Below are 20,687 nucleotides of genomic sequence, written 5' to 3'. Positions count from 1 at the left end.
ACCTCCAATACGAGCCACGAACTGCTATCAAGGCCCAAGCCTTAGCAGACTTCGTCGTGGAGTGCACTTTCAGCTTCGAAGTCCCTAGACCGGTTGAGCACAAGGCCCCCAGTTCGGGTGAGCCCGGAGCTTCCAAGTCGATTCAATCCGAGCACCGTGAGGTAGCTGCCAGTGCGGCATCTCTCCTAGTTAGGCCAAGCGCGAACAGGGATGAGGAGCCCTGGATCCTTCACGTAGATGGCTCCTCGAACCAGCAGGGCAGCGGAGCCGGAATAGTTCTGCACGGCCCAAGTGGCACGAAACTGGAGTACGCACTACACTTCGAGTTCGCGGCATCCAACAATGAAGCAGAGTACGAAGTGTTGATAGCCGGGGAAGCTCTAGCCAAAGAAATGAAAGCCAAGCACATTATCATCTGCAATGATTCCCAGCTCGTGGTCAATCAGGTCACAGGAGAATACGAAGCTCGCGAATTGACTATGATTGCCTACTTGGCCAAAGTAAGAGAGGCTTTGCCCAACTTCCAGTCACACTTCATCAGGCAAGTCCCGAGGTCTGAAAACGCTGAGGCCGACGCCCTGTCCCGGTTAGCCAGCACCAGTGATAACACCATGAGAACCGTGTACGTAGAGAACTTGCCTCGGCCTAGCATTCTCGGGGGGGCAGAGGAGGTCGCTCCTATCGTTCAAGTAGAGCCGAGCTGGATTGACCCGCTCGCGAGCTTCCTGCTACATGGGATCCTCCCTGCAGATCGCAATGCTGCCAGAAGGGTAGAGCGTCGGGTGGCCAAATACGTCATAATAGACGAACGACTGTACCGAAGATCCTATACGCTCCTCTACCTGCACTACTTGCAACCTACTGAAGCCGAGCTCATACTCCGCGACACTCATGAGGGCCTGTGCGGCGGACACTTGGGCGGCAGGGTCCTCGCCCAAAAAGCACTACGACAGGGATACTTCTGGCCAACAATGAAAGTAGACGCTATTGAGCTCGTCAGAAAGTGTGACAAGTGCCAAAAGCATGCCAATATCCACCATCAGCCCGCTGCCGATCACAAGTATCTCACAAGCCCGTGGCCTTTCGCGCAATGGGGGATCGATATACTTGGACCGTTTCCACCAGCAACATGCCAGAGGAAGTTTCTAGTGGTAGCAATGGATTATTTCACCAAGTGGATAGAAGTCGAACCTCTTGTAACGATCACAGCCCGAAACATTCAGAACTCTTTTGGAAGAACATAGTGTGCTGCTTCGGGTTACCTCGGGTATTGATTTTTGATAACGGTAAGCAGTTCGTGGACATCAAATTCCAGAACTGGTGCCAAGACATAGAGATTTGACAGAACTTCACTTCGGTCGCACACCCTCAAGAAAACGGTCAAGCAGAAGTCACGAACAGAGCTATCCTCCATGGACTGAAGGCACGGTTAGACCGAGCTAAAGGACTATGGGTGGACAAGCTGCCCAGTGTTCTATGGGCTTACCGAACCACAGAGAAGACCGCCACAGGAGAGACTCCCTTCAACCTCACCTACGGAATTGAGGCAGTCATCCCAGCTGAAATCGAGGTTCCCTCGCTACGATTTGAAGCATATGACGATAAGGCAAATGAAGACGAGCTACGTACCAACCTCGACCTACTCGATGAGGTTAGGGTCCTCGCATATATCAGGACCGCAGCTTACCATCAAAGAGTAGCTCGGTACTTTTAATGCCAGGGTCAAGAAGCGGAACCTCCGCGTCGGCGACCTGGTCCTTCGAAAAGTTATGGCACCTAAGCCCGGCGTTGGCAAGCTCAGACCGAATTGGGAAGGATCCTACCGAGTGAAACGGGTACTTGAGGAAGAAACATATGAGCTCGAAACCCTTGAAAGGAAACAAGTACCTCGGGCATGGAATATTATCAACCTAAGGCAGTATTACCTGTAACTACTGAGTAGACCATGAGTCACTCCCAGAGCCTAAGGGCCAAAACGCCGAGCTAGCACGACCTCGGCGCAATAAGACCCATTCGCCTCTATGGCATGGGCAAACTTCAAGGGCAGACTATAAGTCATCCCCTCAGCCTAGGGGCTAAAACACCGAGCTAACTAAGACCTCGGCATCAAGAAAGACTTAGCCACTTTAGTGGTGAAGGCAAAGTATGAAGTATCAGAGACGTAAGCAGCTTGGGCCTGAACCCTACAAAGCGTTGCTCGTCTCAGTACATCGGTTGGACCAAGGTACAACCTACAAACATATAGTTCGAGCATACATGGTAATCGCTTCGCGATATACCATAGAGATGCCTTAAACGCTAAGGGATAGCTCGGGATAACGATTACCGAAAAATCCTACTTCGGGTATGCAGCTCGAGTGATGAGATCGCTTTGTCAAAAAATAAAAGAGCACACCATACTTAGAAGAAAAAGAGAAATTTCATTTTCATTCCCAAAAAAAAAGAAGAAAAAACTGAGCTAAACAACTCGAGAAAATTCAACAATGGATAAAAAAGGGCACAACCGCCCAAGAAGAGCTTTGAAGACCGGGTTCTGGCACCCAGGAACCACCAGTGATTAGTCAGAAGAACAGAAAAACATAGCCGCCAGCCTCAGGGGTCCACCTCCTCCACCTCGCCCTCGTCCTCCGGGGAGTCAGGCTCTTCCTCCTCTGCCTAGTCTGTCGTCTCGGGAGCCAGGCCCTTCATGGTGATGCCGTCAAGGTTGAGCCTAGAGAACTTCTTTCGGACCAATCAGCGACAGAGCTTGAATCCGGAGCGGTACGAGCTCGAGCCATACTCCACTTGGAGGTCGTGATACTCTTGGGAGTCCTTGAAGTCCCAGATTGCCTTCTCCCGCTCGGCCTCCACCATGGTGTCGAAGTTCCAAGTTCAGTCCAAAAGTGTAAACTCCAAGTCCCGAACTTGTTGGCGAAGAAGCTCCCTCTCCGCTGCCACCCTCGACGACTCCTTCTTGTAGCGCGCGCTCTCCTCAGAAAGCCTGATGATCTGCGCCTCTTGGTCACGGACAAGTAGCTCCTGGGCCTCGCTCCCCTTGCATGTGTGAAGGATCTCACCCCGGGCCTGATTGAGCTCACCCTGGAACTTCTGAACGATGACTCTCTGATTGCGAAAGTCGCCGGAGTGGATATTCGTCTGGTGGGCCATAGCGTGGATGGCGGTGTTCACCTGCCAACAAGAGACTAAGGTCAAAGAACGTGAGGGAAAGAACGAAAAGAAAAAGAAAAGACCACTTACCACCATACAGTGGGAGGCGGCAAACGCGGCGAGCGCCCTAGGCTCCATCTCCCCCCATCTGGCGACCTCCTCGTGGCAGATTGCCCTTCGGCTCTTCCGCCCAGCCACAATGTAGTCATTGACCCCCTCCCAGTTCCCTATTGGGAACTGCGGGTAGGGGAATGGGTGGGAAGGACTAGGAGGAATTACCCCTTGCCTCGGGAGCTCGCCCTCCTCGAGGCCACCCTCTCCGATGCCTCATTCAGATGGGGCCGGTGGAACTTCGGGTGGTGGAGAAACAAGGTCTGGCTCAGCAGACTCGAACTCAGTGCCCCCAGAAGTGGAAGTTCGGTCGGGACGCGACCTCTTCGCCTTACGCTTCTGGTTGCTGGAGAGAAGGCGGCACGCATCAACACTAGACATGATGGCTGCCAAAAAACCACAAGGTATTATCCAGTAAAAAAAAGGAAATATATGTATACATATGATATATATTTACAGGGCACTGCGCGACCCAAAAGGCAACCTACCCGGACTCAGGCCGGCTTGCGTGAGCTTCTCCTTGGTCAAGTAATCTGAATAGAGAAGGCCAACAACTGCCCAGGATAGTAGTGTTTTTCGAGTTTCAGAGTCCAACTCAGCCCCGGGATCCTGGATGGCGCCCTTCCAAGAAGTTGGGAAGGGCCACCCCTTGGGGTTACGGACCACAAAATAGTCCCGCTTCCAGGCGGGAACCCTGTTCGGCTGGCCGTGCAGAAGCTTAAAGCCGCGGCGGGGAGAAAAGTAATAAGAACGCATTTTCGGAGGTGCTCCGGGAGTGGCATTCTTAATACAGAGAATGGAAGTAAAAATATCGAGGTCAAGGGGGAGGCAATACTCATAGAACAAGGAAATCGTCCCAACCACTTTCCGGATGGCATTGGGATGGAGCTGGTCAATGGTGACGTTAAAATGATTCAACACCTCCACTATTTGGGGGTGTAGGGGAAGACGTAGGCCAGCCTCAAGCTGTTCCTAAAAAATCACTATATCATTGGGACCATGCTCCCAAGGAAAGTTACCAGAGGGGAGACCGTAGATAAGGTCCCCGGGAAGGTGAAAATGGCGGACTAGAGATCTGAGCCTCCCCATCGTCATAGAGGAAGGACCGAAGGTGTCGGGCTCTCTGCCCCGAGAGGTAGAAGCCACTTCGCCGGAGGCCTCCCGAGCCTTCGGAGCCTACTCCCAAGCTCCCCCCAAGCTCAAAGGGGTGTCGTCATCCTAGTCACCATCCCGGGGATAAACGTGGTACGGATACCCAGACATGATTGATAGAATGAATGACTCACTAGAAAGATGAAACGGTGTGAACAGAAGAGCTCGGGTAGACTAGATGGATGCGCGACCTCAGAATCCGAAGACAACAAGTTAGCATGAAAGAAAATGAGGCCTAGGGGCCCTCCTATTTATAGCCACTGTGCCCTCAGACCAACGGCCCAGATTGAGGCAGATCTAACGGTTCGCAGTCAAACTGACCACACGTCTTATGAAACCGAAATGTGACTGGCTGCACGTCTCCCATGATTGAGGTAATGACGGCTACACGACATCCAGAGTTAAGAGCCGCTTCGGCACGCTTCTTGGCATTCAAAGCGTCAGAAATCTCCTCACTTTTGTGCATGCATTTGATGCGAACAGTCAATCAAATTTGAACTTCGGTCAAATCCACCTGTCCCACTTCATGAACTCTTCACGCTAAGGTAGCACTCTTAGCCCGATCCCTTGGGACAATGACACGTGGACCTAACTCGGCACGAGCAAACGACTCAGCACCGTAGCCTGACTGCGACTAAGTAACGAGCCTACAGGACAGCTCGCTACATCATAGCTCGCTATAGGGGCAGCTCACTACACCATAGCTCGCTATAGGGGGAGATCGCTACAACGCAAGCTCGAGGTTCCCCGAGCTACTGAAAGGGAATACTCCAGGACAAGTCTATCCCAGCTCGCGAGCTAGGATAACCAGCTCGCTCCACACTTAGGCAGGAAAACTGCCCCAAAGACAACCTTGAGAAGGGTCACCTCGAAGTACTCCTAGGAGCTCGCTACAAAGTAGCTTGTGGCAGGATAGCTCGCTACGCGACAGGATAGCTCGCGGCTAAGCGACACGATGCTTTCAGGAAGCTTCTATCTGACAAGACCGTACCTGTCAGGCTGCGCCACGTCTCCTGATCGACGGCGCAGTCCCTACCAATTCAACGGACTGCACCCACGTCTCTCGACAGATGGTGACGTGCCTGTCCTTCTGGGACGTGTCACTCACCCAATTGGGTAGTACCCTGCAGCGGTCACCTGTGCAGCCCTGGCAGGTAACGGCTGCAACAGAAGCCCAGTGGCGGTTACACCCAATTTGACAAGAACGCCTATATAAGAACTCCCTAGTTAAAGGGAAGCTCTCTCTCGAACATCAGAGATCCTATCTGAAAACTTACTTGCTCTCGAGCTAATCTTGAGAACTTAGTGATCTAGCGCGACCTACACTCTTAGCCTCTCTACACTCTTTGCTTTCTCCCCCAGCGTTCTAACTTAAGATTCAGAGTATTCCCGCCAAGCAAATCCCCCAGGAATCCTTCATCTTCTTCCTCTCAGGTGTCGTCCGTTGCCAGTTAGGAGCCAGTCAACAGCCAGCTAGGAGTGCCCGGATCGTGCCGCATCAAATATGTAATTTTCTCCTTGGCTATGTTACAATTTCAAACTAGAAAAATAAACACCATGGGAACTATTTTGAAGTTTATTTTTGTTCCTAGTTATAAATGAGAGTGTAGACATGCCATTGCACCTTTGTTTTTGCTAGCATGACCAATCATAAATTAGAGTAGACAGAATAAGAATCATGTAGAGAAAATGAGGAGAAATTATTTGAAAATGGATTATTGTTAAGTACATAAAAGATGATGACTCACCAGCAAGGAGTTCCTATAAGGGGGCATTTTTTTTTCGGATTTTGAAAGGGGGGAAAGTTGGTCAATGAGATTTTGGTTCCCATTGATCAAGAATTCTATGTTTTTTTTTTCAAATTTATGTGGGGATTAGGGAAAGTTTATTTTCCTGGGTACCACTTACCCGGGTAAGTGATACCCATCTCCTAGGTGGGTAAATAACTTTTTCACCTAAGGGGAAAGTTGCCAACACTTGAATGGAACAAAAATACCCCTTTTAATAATGGATTTTTAAGGCTAAAATGGTCATTGCCTTATTTACATGAAAAAGAAAAGAACATGGGTAAATGCACTTACCCGGTTAAGTGTTTCCTAGGAAAAACTTACCCAAGTAACTGCACTTACCCGGGTAAATAACTTACCAAAAAATGAACAGGGCCTAAAAGTAATGGTCATTAATAGGTGAATAAGCACATCAATTCTAACCTGAGGGGTAATTTGGTTAATTTTAAAAGTTTAGTGGAACCAAAGAAAAGAAAACATAACAAGCCTAAATGAGGGGCAATTTTGTTCTTTTAAATTTAAGGATGCATGACTTGTTAAATGAGGGTGAAAAGTTCTCTTTTTGAACAAATAAGTGTTTGTTGTAGAAAAAAGACTACTAAACGCCTAATATGAAATAAGTGTTTTTTTTTAAATAAATACTTGAAAAAGATGAGTGCCAAATGCAAATAAGTGGCCTGAGGCCACTTATTTTTAATATGAACGCTCCAAACTTGGCCTGAGGCCTTAGGGGCCCTCTTTTGAAATGTTGATGAATTCAAAATATCTCACGTGGGAATTGGGGAAACACCTATGAGAACTCTTAGGCTATGTTTAATTTGATAAAAAAAAAGAGAAAAACAGAAAAATAAAAGTTAAAGGGAAAAAATTATTAATATGAAATTCTTTCAAAACTTTCCCTCAACTTTCTATTTATCTTGTTTTCTGTCAAACCATACACTGCCTTAAAAGAAAGGAAAAGATAACAAATCATCCTCTATACGTAAATTGCAAAATTAACAGTTCTCTCTCAATCTCTCGTCTCTAACGTAGGGGCCATCTTCTGGTGATTTAAGTCTCAGTCAATAAATGATGCATGTACTCAATTGATCAACTCAACTCTACTTTAGCAAGAGTATTACTGAAGTGCACCTGTGGTTAATCTCATGTGTACCTCGATCTGGTTTACTGGTTAATCGCATGATCAGTGCTAGATAGATTCAAATCGAACGTGAGAATTCAGCTCTTTGTATAAATAATAAATAATTTGGCCGGTGGGCCCCGTCAAACCACGTCATGGCCCATGGCCATGGGTATAGATGATGATGGTAGGAGCTGAGCGCAAAGCCCCACAAACAATGAAACAACTAACACTGCCCACTGCCCACACTGCACTGCACTGCATAGACCGGCTGGACTGCAACTGCAGCAGGTATGAAAACAGGTTAGGACTAGTTATGAGGGCCAAGTCCTGACGATGAGGACCAAATGCGTGGACTTCCAGTGTCCTTGCTGCCTTGCTCGCTTTAACTCGAAAGCTTGGGGTCCAATAACGTCTCCTAGTCAATTCAAAAGGATCTCTACTCCATTAACAAATAAAGCGTAGTAAGCGCTTAATTGGTTGATCCAGAATTCAGAAATAATATATAGGATGAAGAGAAGATAATACATTTGATTTGAGCAACTTCACCACACTTTCTTCTTTCCCGAAACAAAGAAAAGAAAGAAAGCAAATACCAAAGGAAAGAGAGAGAGAGAATTCAAACCAACCCTCTTCTCTTCATCTGCCTTCCGGATGCAAAGGGAAGAGTTCCAGTGTCTTATCTCCCTCTTCTCCTCCTCCACAAAACCCTCTATCCTGTTGGAAGAATTCGATTGCCCAGCCTCGGTGTTTCCGTTTGTAGTGACTATCTTCTTCTCTTTCTATTTCGTCCCTCTGCACCACACCACCAAGGCTACAGTTAAATCTAAGATAAAAAAAAGGAAAGAAAAACCTGTAATTTGCTCTGCTGATACCTACATTAACATCCAAGGCTACAGTGGTAGCGGGAGGAGTCCTTGGAGAATGAACAAGACCCAAACTGTTGCGCTTCTGCTTCTGTCTCTCCCGCGCTTTGTGGTTTTGGAACCAATAGAAAACGTTCTTTCCTTCAATCTTCCCAAACTTGCCAAGCTGAGCAGTGATTTTCTCTATCTGTTGGGCGTTGGGGGTACGCATTCCACCACGGTAGAGCATCTCTAGGATTCCTATCTGCTCCTGTGTAGGGTTCCACCTTGTGCCTCCAGAAGGAGCGTCCACCTTCAATTTTTGGCCAATTATCATGTTTTAGAAGGGGTTTTTATATATAGCAGCAGTCAGCTGCAGGCATTAACTAACCATAACCAGGTAATTAAACTACACGATAATGATCATATATAGTTTGGTATTAATTAATTACCTGAACGGCTTCTCGCTTGTCGTCGGACTTGCTAGGTCCACTACTACTTTCAGGCTTGATGAAGCTTTTGAGGTCAAGAATAGCCGGAGTTTCACCATTAGTAAGCTTGGGTGCAAGAGGCCTTAGGCGCTTGCAGCCAAGTGTGAGGGAGGGTTCATGCTCCCATAGCCCACGTGCAAGCTGATGAACCTTCATGTTCAAGCTTCTCATGGAGTAGAGAATCGCAAGGTGGGTGGTGTTTATATAACACAGAGAGAGAGAGAGAGAGAGAGGTGTGCCTGTGTGGTGTTGGGAGGTAAGGGGTTCAGAAAATGGGGAATGAAGTAGTGCCTACTGCGTTGGTGAAGAACAAAGACCAAATGATGAGGTGAGGTTGACTTGAAGAGAGAGAGAGGGTGCATGATACAAAAAAGAAAAGAAAGAGGATGAGTGTTGATTGCTGAAAGGGGAGGAAGTAGGAAGAGAGGGCGAGTGAAAAAACAGAGAAACTGTTTGGGAGTGTGTTGGCCCGTCAAATCAGGTGGTTTTTCTTACTTTCATGATAAGGGGTCATGCTGTTTTCGGTGGCCTCCGTGGGCTCTCGTCACTTTTTTCCCTAAGGCTGTGTTTGGTAGAGGTGTAAATTCAAATTTACACGGATGGAAAATTTGATCCCGGTTTAGTGATCGATGGAAAATTGAACCGAGGTATTTTAGAAATTTTCTCTCATGTTGTTTGGTTGTTTCGATGTAAAAGTGAAACTCTGAAACTTTGCTCTGCTCTGACACAAAAACTCTGCTCTACTCTGAATATTGTCATGGGTGGAGGGAAGGGAAATACACAGAGAAGCTAGAATCATGGATGAGGATTCAGAAGCGGCAGCATATTGGGCTCCTTGCCTCCATTTTTGCTGGTCTTTGCCGGAGATGTGAGAGGGGTAGAGCACAAGTGAAACCAGCATGGTCTTGGTGGGGATAATTTGGAAGGTTTATGTAGGATCTGCACCCCGGGCCGATGAATCTACTACACTGGAGTGGGAAGGGGAAGCCATGGTTGAGACTGGACTCAAGGCGGCCGTGTCCGTTGGCTTGTGGGTGCCCTATGTCGTCCTTGTTGTTGGAGCAGAGATAATGACAGAGAGGAAGAAAGAGACGGAGAGGAAGAAGAAGAGAGCAAGAGTACTCCTCCGTTTCCTAGGACAAGTGCTTGAAAGTTTGGCAGACGTCGGATCTCTGTTGCTTGGAGTTTGCGAAAGCACATGAAGATGCCATAAATGCTGTTGCTATTTCTGTCGACGGAACCATTTACACGATCAGAGCGGACAGACGCAGGGTATGGGGAAGAACGTCAGGAGAGAGATGGAGAAGAGCAAGCGAGAGAGGAGGAGAGAGAGAGAGTGCGAGCGAGCGAATGATGTAATAAATACATCGAAAATTTTGATGTATTTATTACATCGATAATCGATATAATTTAATAGTACAATGTAATTTTACACCGATTTTTAGTGTAAAATTGCATGTTTACCAAATGACTGCAAAATCGAACTGGGGTACAAAGTTTACCCCAATTCTATTTTACACCTCTACCAAACGCAGCCTAAAGTGGGAAGAGGGGAATGAAAAAGATTCCTCCAATCCCAACACTTGAAAATAGAACTCTTGCTTTTAGGGATACGGACTCTGAATGCCGTTTTTAAGTGGTAGGAGAATGTTAGCCATAGCCAGGAACCAATTACCAAATCTATCTGAACCCAATCCGGAGCTGTCCTCAATCCCCACCACCTCTTTATTTCTTTCTTTCCTTTATTTTTATTTTCTTTGGGAACTGCATCACACTGTAGCCTTCCAAAATACAAATAGTATAAAACCACCGAGCCCATCTTTTCCTTGCGACCTCTTATATATGTCAAATTTATGCCTTTTCTTTTTGTGATTTCCCTTTATTATGTCTACGGCCTGACGACCTCTCCTTCTTTATTTATGTATGTATTTCTTTCTCTCTTACACACATTTCCCATTTTAAACGGAACAACATGTCATCATTTCTCATGGCAAGTGTACCCTACTTTACCATCCACTTTAACTCAAAAGGAGCTCAACATAATCAACCGATGATAATAAATAGTTAAATACTCCCCCCCCCCTCTCTCTCTGTCCAGTCCTTGACCGGACTGGGCAACTCAATACCTCCACGCCACTCGGTGTTATTTCGGGGGCCAGACCTCCAGCAAGCATCGTCGGACCCATTGACGCCCTTGGCCCTTCATCGTCTTAAATTCCAAAATCAATTATATTCCATAGCAAATTAAGGAAAAGAAAGAAGAAGCTAGCAGCAAGCCGCTGACTTGCAAAAAATTGGAATATAAATATTTAATTGATTTCAGGGGGAAAAGATGAGCTTCCCGTAAAAGGACAAGGGAATGCATGTTTCCAGTTTTCCCCCTCTCACTCTGAACGTACTCATCTTTTTAAAAGAACAAGACATGCTATCATGTTGGAGCCATTATTTCATTTTTTGTTGCTGATTATTATAACAACTTCATCTTGGGCTAGGCCGCTTGCAGATCGAATGGCCTTTAGATAACGATGTACGTGTTGAGTTGGAGTGAGTTCTCAAAATCTCTTTTCTCAATTCTCATACAGGCAAAAGCCATACATTGATGACTATCCACACGTAAGGTAGCTGCTAGAGTGAGTGATTTTGGTTTGGTGTTTGGTGTTTCCCTGATTCTAACCCCGTCCGTGCGCGTGGCAATCAACTAATTGTGTTCCGTAACTTTAACTACAGATGTCTAGCTTCTAGCTAGGCAGTGAATTTAGAAGGGAATGTTGATGATGAATAGTGTTATCATGAGCTAACACCACCGTTTCAGGCGTAAGCAGATGCTGAAACCCCATCAATCACGAGTTGATAAAAATTTCTTCACAGTTCACACAATCAGCAGCTTCATGAAGTCATCACCTTTCATCTCCGAGTAAGTGCAGGTCAGGGGTCAGTTCAGGTCACTCGTCACTGCAAAAGAATTCAGACCAATGGAATGACTGTAGCTGCCTGCTCATTGCTGCCATCAATCAAACAGTTGATATTTGTTATGGTCCTACATACGATGCGGACCATGCGTGTTGGTACGATGTGGCCTGGCCATTCACCAACAAAAGCATGCAGTGATCGCTGATCAGGACTCAGGAGTGAGAGACACTGTGACCCATTCTTGATCCCATCTTTTAGTCTCTTCTCTTTCTGATGGGGTTTGACCGACCGGATACATTAGTTCCTGCTTCCTAGTAGTTAGGAACCATTTATGGCGTTAAATTAACTAGCTTTAGTAAATAGAACAGTTGTTATTGTTAATGAGGAAGAAGAGAAAAACACTTCTCTCTTCTGCTGCTGTTTCTGTCGGTCAAATATAAAAGAAGATGGGGTGCATGATACAAGTGGATCCCACACAGTGGAAGAAGCGGTGCAGATCCATCATTAGGGGAAGACAATGCCATCATTTGCACGAGTTCATGGGCCACAAAAGAAAGTTTTAAAGCATACAATAACAACAAAACAAACTGTAGCTTTAATATATATAGATTTCTAGATTTGAGAGAGAGAGAGAGAGCGTCTTCAACCTTTTTCTATGACTTTATATTATTCTCTCGTTTTCATTCAGCTTGGGAACACCTTTTTTTTTTAACTCGGAAATTGATCGAAAAGTAGAGTGACGCCCTTTAATAGATCGAATTAATTTGTGCCAAACAAAGTGGATGAATAGGAGGAATCAGGAGATATGGGGGGTCATTCATTGTTCTTCACGTCCCTTCTTCCAGGTTTTAGGCCCTAAATTTTTTGGGGCTTGTTTGTCATACTAATGTTACTACCTAGTTTTACTAGGCAAACGTAGATGGTGCATGTTTTTTGAATTGATCAAATTGTTGAGTAAAATGGAAGCTAAATTTTATTAAGACTTGGTCAATATAATGAATTAGGTGAGGCAAAAATTAAATAAAGCATATCGAACTAAAGTAGTGCAGCTTAAAGAGTGGAATTGGAATATCCTAGAAAACTTTTTTGCTGGCATCTTTAGTTATCTTGGGGCCGGATTTAGGTTGTCTAATGGTGATTTCGCTTTACCTCAAAAAAGCAAGAGGGAAATGGGGTCACAAAGCATGATCACATCGTGAACATTTGTCTTGTCGTGTGAAGGAAAGTGGGCACAGGTGTGCACGTAAAGGGATTTGTTGGGTGTAATGGATGACAGTCTAAGCACAATCCTGAAGTGATGGCACTAAGGGGCTCAACCCACTTTTCTTTTCTTTTTAACATTGTGCTGTTTTGCACAGACTTGGGAGTTCAATTCTGACTCTTCTCAATCTCTATTTCTTTCTCCTCCTCCTTTTCTCTTCTGTTGGATGATTATCTTTCCCGCCAAACACAATAATGGATGTGAGGAAATTACAACCTACACAAGAACAAATTCTGATTTAATTCTGTTTCAGGTTTTGTTTTGTTTCATTTGTTTGCTTTGTAAAACTCAGATGAAGTAAAGACAGACAAACCCAGCTCAAGCAACCAAAGTAAAACCCAAAAGCAAATGTAGTTGTTGAAATTCTTCAATTACAATCCAGTGCAATTTTAGCCATTAGGCAAGATGAATTTATATGGATCCATAACATAGCTAGAGTGGTGGGGACACCGCTTGGATTGGACGTGTGTGTCGTATTTGAAATATAATTGGTCCCACTGGACACCTTAGCCACTGAAAACTGAAAAGGCTCAGCCCTGGTCTTTGTTGTGGTCGGATGGGGCTCAGCCTCATTTACTATCATCTATTACTCTTAGGCAAGGTTATAGGTGGGAACAGATAAATAAGGTATCAAATATGAAATAATAGCAAAAATGATTAAGTCTATATGACATAAGGCAGGTATAGGATAGTAATATCATAATTCATAACAACAACCCGTGACAGGCTGAGATTCTATAGCCAAAAAACCCCGGTCATTACTCATTAGCCGATTCGGAGCATCCAAACCCGTCCGAATAGCAAGGGGTTATCCAACTAATCCTGCAAAATGGTCTAACTCTGGAGTTTCTGATTTGTGAACCTCGCCTAGAATATTCCATATGGTTGGAATTTATAAGGCAGAATCCCGGCAATTAAGCACATGAATCCGTAGATGAAAGGCCTAGTCATGAGCTGATACAAGAATAGAATCAAACTATCAAATTTCAAAGCTGATATTTGAATGACAGATTTTCGGCAACAGTTTTCACATATACTGCAGCATATTCATGCGGAAAGAGGGAGGAGGCCAACAGTCCTCTCACCCCTCAATCTTCACACGTACCTCTTCATCTTTTCATTGTGGTTATTTATTTTTAAATTAAATAATTAAGAATATAAGAAGTCATATTAAAACCCTTTTAATTCTTAGTTTTCTCTAATAAAATTCTACTATTACTTTAACTAATAAAATCATTCTTACATCTCTTTCTCAACAGTCAATATCTGTAACTTTTCATCCGCATTAATCCTTCATGTCTTCCTAATTCTCTTTTAATCCCTTCTGACCCTCTTTGATAAAGGATAAAAGGAAGGGTATAAAGATTGGTTGGCCTGAAACCAAAATGATGTTAAAACCAACTTTTGAGTTTGCTATATATATATATATATAGTCTAACGAAGGCTATTATATTACCAAGTATTCAGTATATGCATGAATTCTACAATTACAATATGCTTCTCATTATTTCACAAAGAATAGAATAAGTAATTACATATATATATATATATATATATATATATATATATGCTTGTTATTCTAAAAGGACAAATGGGCAATTTCTATGATGACGGAAGGGTATGATACATGAGAATTTTGTCCAATCAAACTCCTGGGTTTTGATAATATTAGCTTATTGGTTAATTATTTTTTTATGATAATGGTTGACTGATTATGAGTTTTTAAGATATTATGCCTTTTTAATATCACATAGTGAGACTTAAGATAGAGACCATTATTGGAAAAATAATAATCAGAAAAAAATAAAGGCTGTTTTCAGGGAAAATTTTTGGCTGTCTAATTATGACAGTCTAGGTTGTCAAGCCAGCCAAACGAATATATCATTTAGGGAGAACCCTCTTGACAGCCTGTCAAATTTATACAGCCAAAATTTCCCCTAAGGCTGCGTTTGGTAGAGGTGTAAAATCGAATCGGGGTAAACATTGCACCCCGGTTCGATTTTGCAGGCATTTAGTAAATATGTAAAATTACATGTTATCGTTAAATTACATTGATTATTGATGTAATAAATACATCAAAATTTTTTATGTATTTATTACATCGCTCTGTCTCTCTCTTCTTCTCCCTCTCTCTCCTTCTTCCCTTTCTCTCTCGCTTGCTCTTCTCCATCTCTCTCCTGACGTTCTTCCCCATCTGAATCAAAATTAATTTGAATGGATTAGATAGACAAATAAGACATATTCAATTGGACTGGCCCACCCAAGTATTTATTACATTGGATTAGTCCTAGTCCATCAAATATCAATTCATTGACAAAAGATAAGAGAACGACAGCAATGACCAAATTTGGGTTGGAGCCAATCTAAATTCAAACCAATTTGAATAGATTGGATGATCCAGAGTTCCAGACATTGAAATTGGATCAGTCCAGAATGGTATACAATATTCATCGGATTGGATTGGACCTGATCCATCTGTAATAGATTCATATTGGACTGGGTTGGGTTGGACTAATACAGCCTGCTGAATAACTATTTTGTTCAGTTAATCCTTACTCATCTTAAAAGGATGTTTGTTTCTCACTTTTTCCTTAAAGATACACATCTCCTAGGTTAGTAAATAACTTTCCCACATAGGGAAAAATCACCAACACTTGAATGGGACAAAAATGTCCATTTCAATAATGGAATTTTATGGCTAAAACGGTCATTACATTATTTACCTGGAAAATAAAACAACATGGATAAATGCACTTACCCAAGTAAGTGTTTCCTAAAAAGCAAACAGGGCCTTAGAGTGTTTTGTTTCCAAAAACAAATCATGTTATCAAAATCATCAAAATTTTGTTTTTTTAAACAAAAATAATTTCCCACTCTTCAAATATTTGGAAAAAAAAACAAACACAATTAAGAATACATTTCTCTATATATTTTTATTTTAAAAAACAATCTATTTTCAGACAAGATGATTTTGATTTGTTTTTGAAATCAACAATAATTGGAGTTGAGAACGTCCCCTTAATTGGTGAATTTGAGATTATTTATGATTGTTTTGTCTGATGTTCCCATTCATGTGAAAATAGGAAAAATTTCAGAATATTTAAATTTGCTTTCCTTCTCTTTCAATTTATCTTTTTTATTTGATTTCATAAATCTATAGAGATGTGGTTCGAATACAGCCTGCTCCATGAGCGGGGCGCATTCCGTGTGGAAAAGGCGGGTAGTCTAATGAGAACATAAAGTAAACCTATGAAACGATTTAATCATTGCTATGATAGAGATGCTTTTTGAGTTCTCTAGCGATGTGCCTTTATCCAAAATCAAATCAAAACATGATATTCAGAAGAGGAGAATGAACCTCTGTCCACTTACATTTTTTTATTTTTTTCCTTGATACCCAAAATAATAAGTGGGCAGAGTAGTCGTGGATTCAAGACCGAATTAGCTAGGTAATTTAGATCCAGCTGGGGAATTCATCGTCACAAATTGGCCGGGCCAGAATTAACTGGATCCAACCCCCCACCCCTCCAAAGTTATACATTAATAAATAAATAAATGTCTGTGTGTGTGTGAGAGAGAGAGCCTTTTCTTTCTTTTGTAAAGACAAAGAAATTGGTTAACTGGAGGGCAATACCCCAAATTTAATATCTAGAGAGAATAAGAGAAAGATGAAGGTATAAGCACCCTTGTTTCATCTTAAAAGGAGGATGTGAGCCCCTGGCCCCCTATGATCGTGAAAAAATTAAACAAGAGAAAAGAAAACACTTGTTGCAGGAGATGCCCAAAGAACTCAAACACATGATTCAGTATTTTATGCTTGTGGCCAGAATATATCCTTATGAAATTCATCAATCTCAATTTAATTGTATTACAGGCTTACACTCTTAGCTATTATTAAACCACCTATCTTTTATCTTTTATGGCTGTTTTGATTAGGGGTGTCAATGAATCTATTTTGGGTTAGGCTTCGTTTAAATCAAAATTCATTTGGACAGATATATTGAATTTGGACGGATTGATTAAACCAATACGACATATTGGATTCAGCTAAGGATCTTACATGCGGTGGCCTAAGACATTTGGATCAAGTAACTTTTACTTTGGTTGGATCGGTGTGCCTGCACTGCACATTACACAATGTTTAGCCGAGCTGCATCCTGCCCGAATGAACTCAACCCAAGCCGCTGCGCACATCATACTTCATAGTAAAAGTGTTCACACACAAATAAAGGTAATTAATAATCTGCGAATATTTCTTGATATGGGCTAGTGGGTCGAATGAAGCACTGGTCTGGGGCCTCTGGGCTAAGACGGTTTCAAAGTTCATCAGCTTCAACTCTAGTATAATTTAGTTGGTGACTGCCCATATATAACTTGCTGAAGCCGGGAGGAGTGCCCAAAGGGTTCGTCATGTCCAGCCCAAGTTGTAGCCCTGATTTTAGGAGTTAGGACAGATACATGGGCCAGGATTTGTCCTATGATGAGTTAATTTCAACTTCCAACCCTAGCAGTAGATACTAAATACCCACCACTCCTCTGACCTCTCTCTTGAGTCTTGATTGATTGGCTGCCGGAGTTTTCGTCCGTCTGCATTGCAATATTGTGCGTGTGACATGCAAGCTGGTAGGGTTTCTTAATTTGTTTCAACTTTCAAATGCTAGAACTCAAAGTGCTATTGTGCTGTCATAGCTTACTCCCGAGTGTGAGAGAGACAAATAGACCAAACCTTCACATTTCTTCTTCCTGTTGCATGTCAAATAAGTAGAGAGAGGACTCTGTTCAAGCTTTGATATTACCCACTCTTTTAACTTGCAATTTGTGTTTCCAAAGCCGTGATTGTTACGCATCAACTTAAACTTATTTTATGTTTGATGGTAACGATTTTGTTTGGATAGCTACATACAAGGCTACATGGGCTTTCATCCATCTACGAGCTTCCAAGGCTAACAAATTAATAGGGGGCGGGGCGCTTACTTGATTCAGTGGCACTAACATTGGACAGCTGGTACTACACTACTGCTGAATTCAATATCACTTCCAATTCAAAAGGATTTGATTACCCAATTAATTAATTTCACCACTGATCCACTAAATTATGTTAATGAGGGCAAAATATCATAAGAGAACGCTCCAACAGTGAGAGTCCTCCTGCTTATCACTTACGTGGGCTTCTCACTCTCAAGGGCCCATCGTCAACTGACATTATGAGCCAGTGAATGACGAACACGTACGCTAAACTGTGACAGATGATCAGTGCATTTACCGCCATTTCTTTAGGCTACGTTTGTTTGGGTGAAAAATCGAATTGAGGTTAACTTTACATTCTGGTTCGATTTTACTGACGTTTGATAAATATGTAATTTTATACTAAAAATCAGTGTAAAATTATATTTTAAATTTTATTTACATTGATAATCGATGTAATGAATACATCAAAATTATCAATGTAAAAGGTAACTGCTCTTTCTTCCTTTCTCTTCTTCTTCTTCTTTTTCTTTTTCTCTCACTCTCTCTCTTTCTTCTTCCCCCATTTTTTTTTCTTTCCGTTATCGCCGCTGCAACCAATTGCAGCGACAGATCTGAATTCACCTCCCATCTGTCTCTCTTTCGTTCTCACTTCTCCTCCTCCTTTTTCTTCTTCTTCTTCCTCCGCTTCCTCTCCTTTTTCTTCTTCTTATTCTTCTTCTACTTCCCTCCTCATCTGCTAGGATTTTCATCCGGTTCTCGCCCTTTGTTCTGGTGTCTCATCGAATGCAACGTTGCTGGGTATATCTGGCGAGCCAACACGGATGACCAAATCCGGAGATGTCAGTGAAAATCCCAACAATGAGCAACCTGGAAAACAAAGATCCAAATAAACAAATCTTCAGAAAGAAAACCCAAATAGAAATGTAAGTTCTGATCGTTTCTCATAGGAAGATTGGAAAGATCACAACCGAATCGAGTGCAGAGAAATGAGACTGGATGTAAGAGAACCTGAGCATAGTGTTTGCTTTTTCTGCTTTTTTCTTTTTTGTCGGAGATTGGATGTAAGAGAACAAGTATCGGAAGCTGAATCAAGTCCAGAAGCGTTTTCTCTATAACTTAGGTTTTCCCTCTTTTTTCTAACCTAGGAACAAAAGGTTGTATTTGTTTGCGATACAAACACTGAATCGGGGTATTTATGCACTATGGTTTGCATTTGCAAGCATTTGTTTGAAACGTAAAATAGTAATGATTATCAAAGTAAAATTGCATTTTCTGACACTTTTGTACTCTAAAAAGAGAGTATTATTGTACCTTTTTTTTTATACAAATTTGTATTCATTTGATAATTTATGTTTTGACCAAAGTTGAGGCATTGGAGCCTAAGATAGTTGGAGCAGTTAATGATGGGCCCACACCTTTGCACCAATTTCAAACAAACAGGATGAATGAAAAAACGATTTAAAATGTAAACCATGTTTGCATTCCGAAAAATGGATAAATATATAGTATACATATTTGCATTTGCATTGCAAACAAACGCAACCAAATAAACACTTTTGTTGACTTCTCAAAGTTCAGACTTCTGATTTCTAAGTTGTCTCGTCTTTGAGAGGAGAGAGAGTTGGGACTTAGTTAGAGGGGTGGAGATTTACATGATGGGTATTCTCCAAACACATACAAAAGTCTAACATTACTTTAAAACCGATCATCCAAATGCAGAAGTGTAAATGGGTATAAAAGCCGATTCAAGTTTTACACTCAAAAAATTTGACAGTTGTTAAACTCCTGAGTGTAATTTTGTATTTATACCACAAACAAATGCAGCCTTAATTAATTCATTACTCAACAAATACTCCTTTGAGCTGTTGAATTTAACACTTCGATCTTTCTATTAGAATTCAATTTATTAACTTCAAGAAGGACTCTCATTTGACTGTTATGTCTTTGTTAAATGTTTTTAAATTCCTAAATTATTCTTTCCTTTCTCTTACATATTTGTATAAATTTTTCATTTATCCTTTTTCTCATACATGCTTTACCCTACATATTTTGTCATTTTGGAATATAATATCGTCTTTTCACCCAGTATTTTCAAACCACCATTAACCTGAACAGTCGGACCGTTTGACCCAAAAATCATCTAGGCAACTGGTTTCATTTCATCCTCAACCCAATCCTTAATAAAAAATCAATGATTTGGTCAATGACTCACTGACTAGGGTGGTTAAATCATTGGCCTGTTTGTCCCATTCAACGATTTGACCTTTTAATTTATTTTTTTAGATAGAATGGCACAGTCAAACTATCAACCTGAAAAACCGATGGCCAAAAAGGTTCCAGTTCCAATTGTATTTTTAAAATCTTACTTTCACCATACAAATATTGGAGGGATATTTTAATAAATTAACTTTTTTTTTGACAATGCAACAATCCAGTTAAGGGTGAGCATTCGGTTTATTCGGTTAAAAACCAAATCAAATAAATTAAAATTTAAAAAATTGAATTAAAAAAATGAAAATCAAACCAAAACCGAATTAGAAGAAAACCGAAATAATCAAATCCAAAATTTTGGTTCAGTTTTTGGCTAAAATCAAATTTCAAAAATATATGCTATATTATATATTATATATATCATAACATATAATATATAAATATATATTATGAAATCAAATTTTATTATATTAGATATTATATATTAAATATTATATATTATATGCTATATAGCAAAATTCGGTTGATTTGATTTTTTCGATTAACCGAACTTCTAATTTTAAAAACTGAAATCAAAATATTTAAAAACCAAAAAATTGAACAAAATTAAAAAATCAAAATATAAAAAATTTTTTATTCGATTTTTCTGTTTTAACTGAATAATGCTCTCTCTTAAAATGCAGT

The 20,687-nt window shown here is 41.8% G+C and overlaps 1 protein-coding gene across 3 annotated transcripts; it reads right to left on the bottom strand.

Moving 5' to 3' along the window:
• Window positions 1-7,100: 7,100 nt before the first annotated feature.
• LOC104606851 (WUSCHEL-related homeobox 4-like) lies at window positions 7,101-9,084 on the bottom strand. Of its 3 annotated transcripts, none has more exons than XM_010272262.3 (4): window positions 8,615-9,084; window positions 8,197-8,475; window positions 7,947-8,112; window positions 7,101-7,756 (listed from the first exon to the last, which is right to left on the bottom strand). In XM_010272262.3, the coding sequence occupies exons 1-3, from the start codon at window positions 8,822-8,824 to the stop codon at window positions 7,957-7,959; spliced, it is 645 nt and encodes a 214-aa protein (XP_010270564.1). In that variant the 5' UTR covers window positions 8,825-9,084; the 3' UTR covers window positions 7,101-7,756; window positions 7,947-7,956. The 3 variants fall into 3 exon arrangements, with proteins under 3 accessions (XP_010270564.1, XP_010270572.1, XP_010270556.1); XM_010272270.3 differs by having other exon boundaries at window positions 7,101-7,735; XM_010272254.3 differs by having other exon boundaries at window positions 7,101-8,112; window positions 8,615-9,083.
• Between the last annotated feature and the right edge of the window lie 11,603 nt (window positions 9,085-20,687).

Source organism: Nelumbo nucifera, chromosome 5, assembly GCF_055504915.1.
Source record: "Nelumbo nucifera cultivar China Antique chromosome 5, China Antique-T2T, whole genome shotgun sequence".
Taxonomy (NCBI): domain Eukaryota; kingdom Viridiplantae; phylum Streptophyta; class Magnoliopsida; order Proteales; family Nelumbonaceae; genus Nelumbo; species Nelumbo nucifera.
Note: the sequence above shows the minus strand (reverse complement) of the source record. Positions and strands in the feature narration are given on the sequence as shown.

Bases quoted from the DNA above. Each gene is read 5' to 3' on its own strand.
- LOC104606851 (XM_010272262.3), bottom strand. From the start codon at position 8,824: ATGAGAAGCTTGAACATGAAGGTTCATCAGCTTGCACGTGGGCTATGG. The intron at 8,476-8,614 runs GTAATTAATTAA...CAAAAATTGAAG, and splicing joins ACAAGCGAGAAGCCGTTCAG to GTGGACGCTCCTTCTGGAGG. The intron at 8,113-8,196 runs GTAGGTATCAGC...GGTGTGGTGCAG, and splicing joins CTGTAGCCTTGGATGTTAAT to AGGGACGAAATAGAAAGAGA.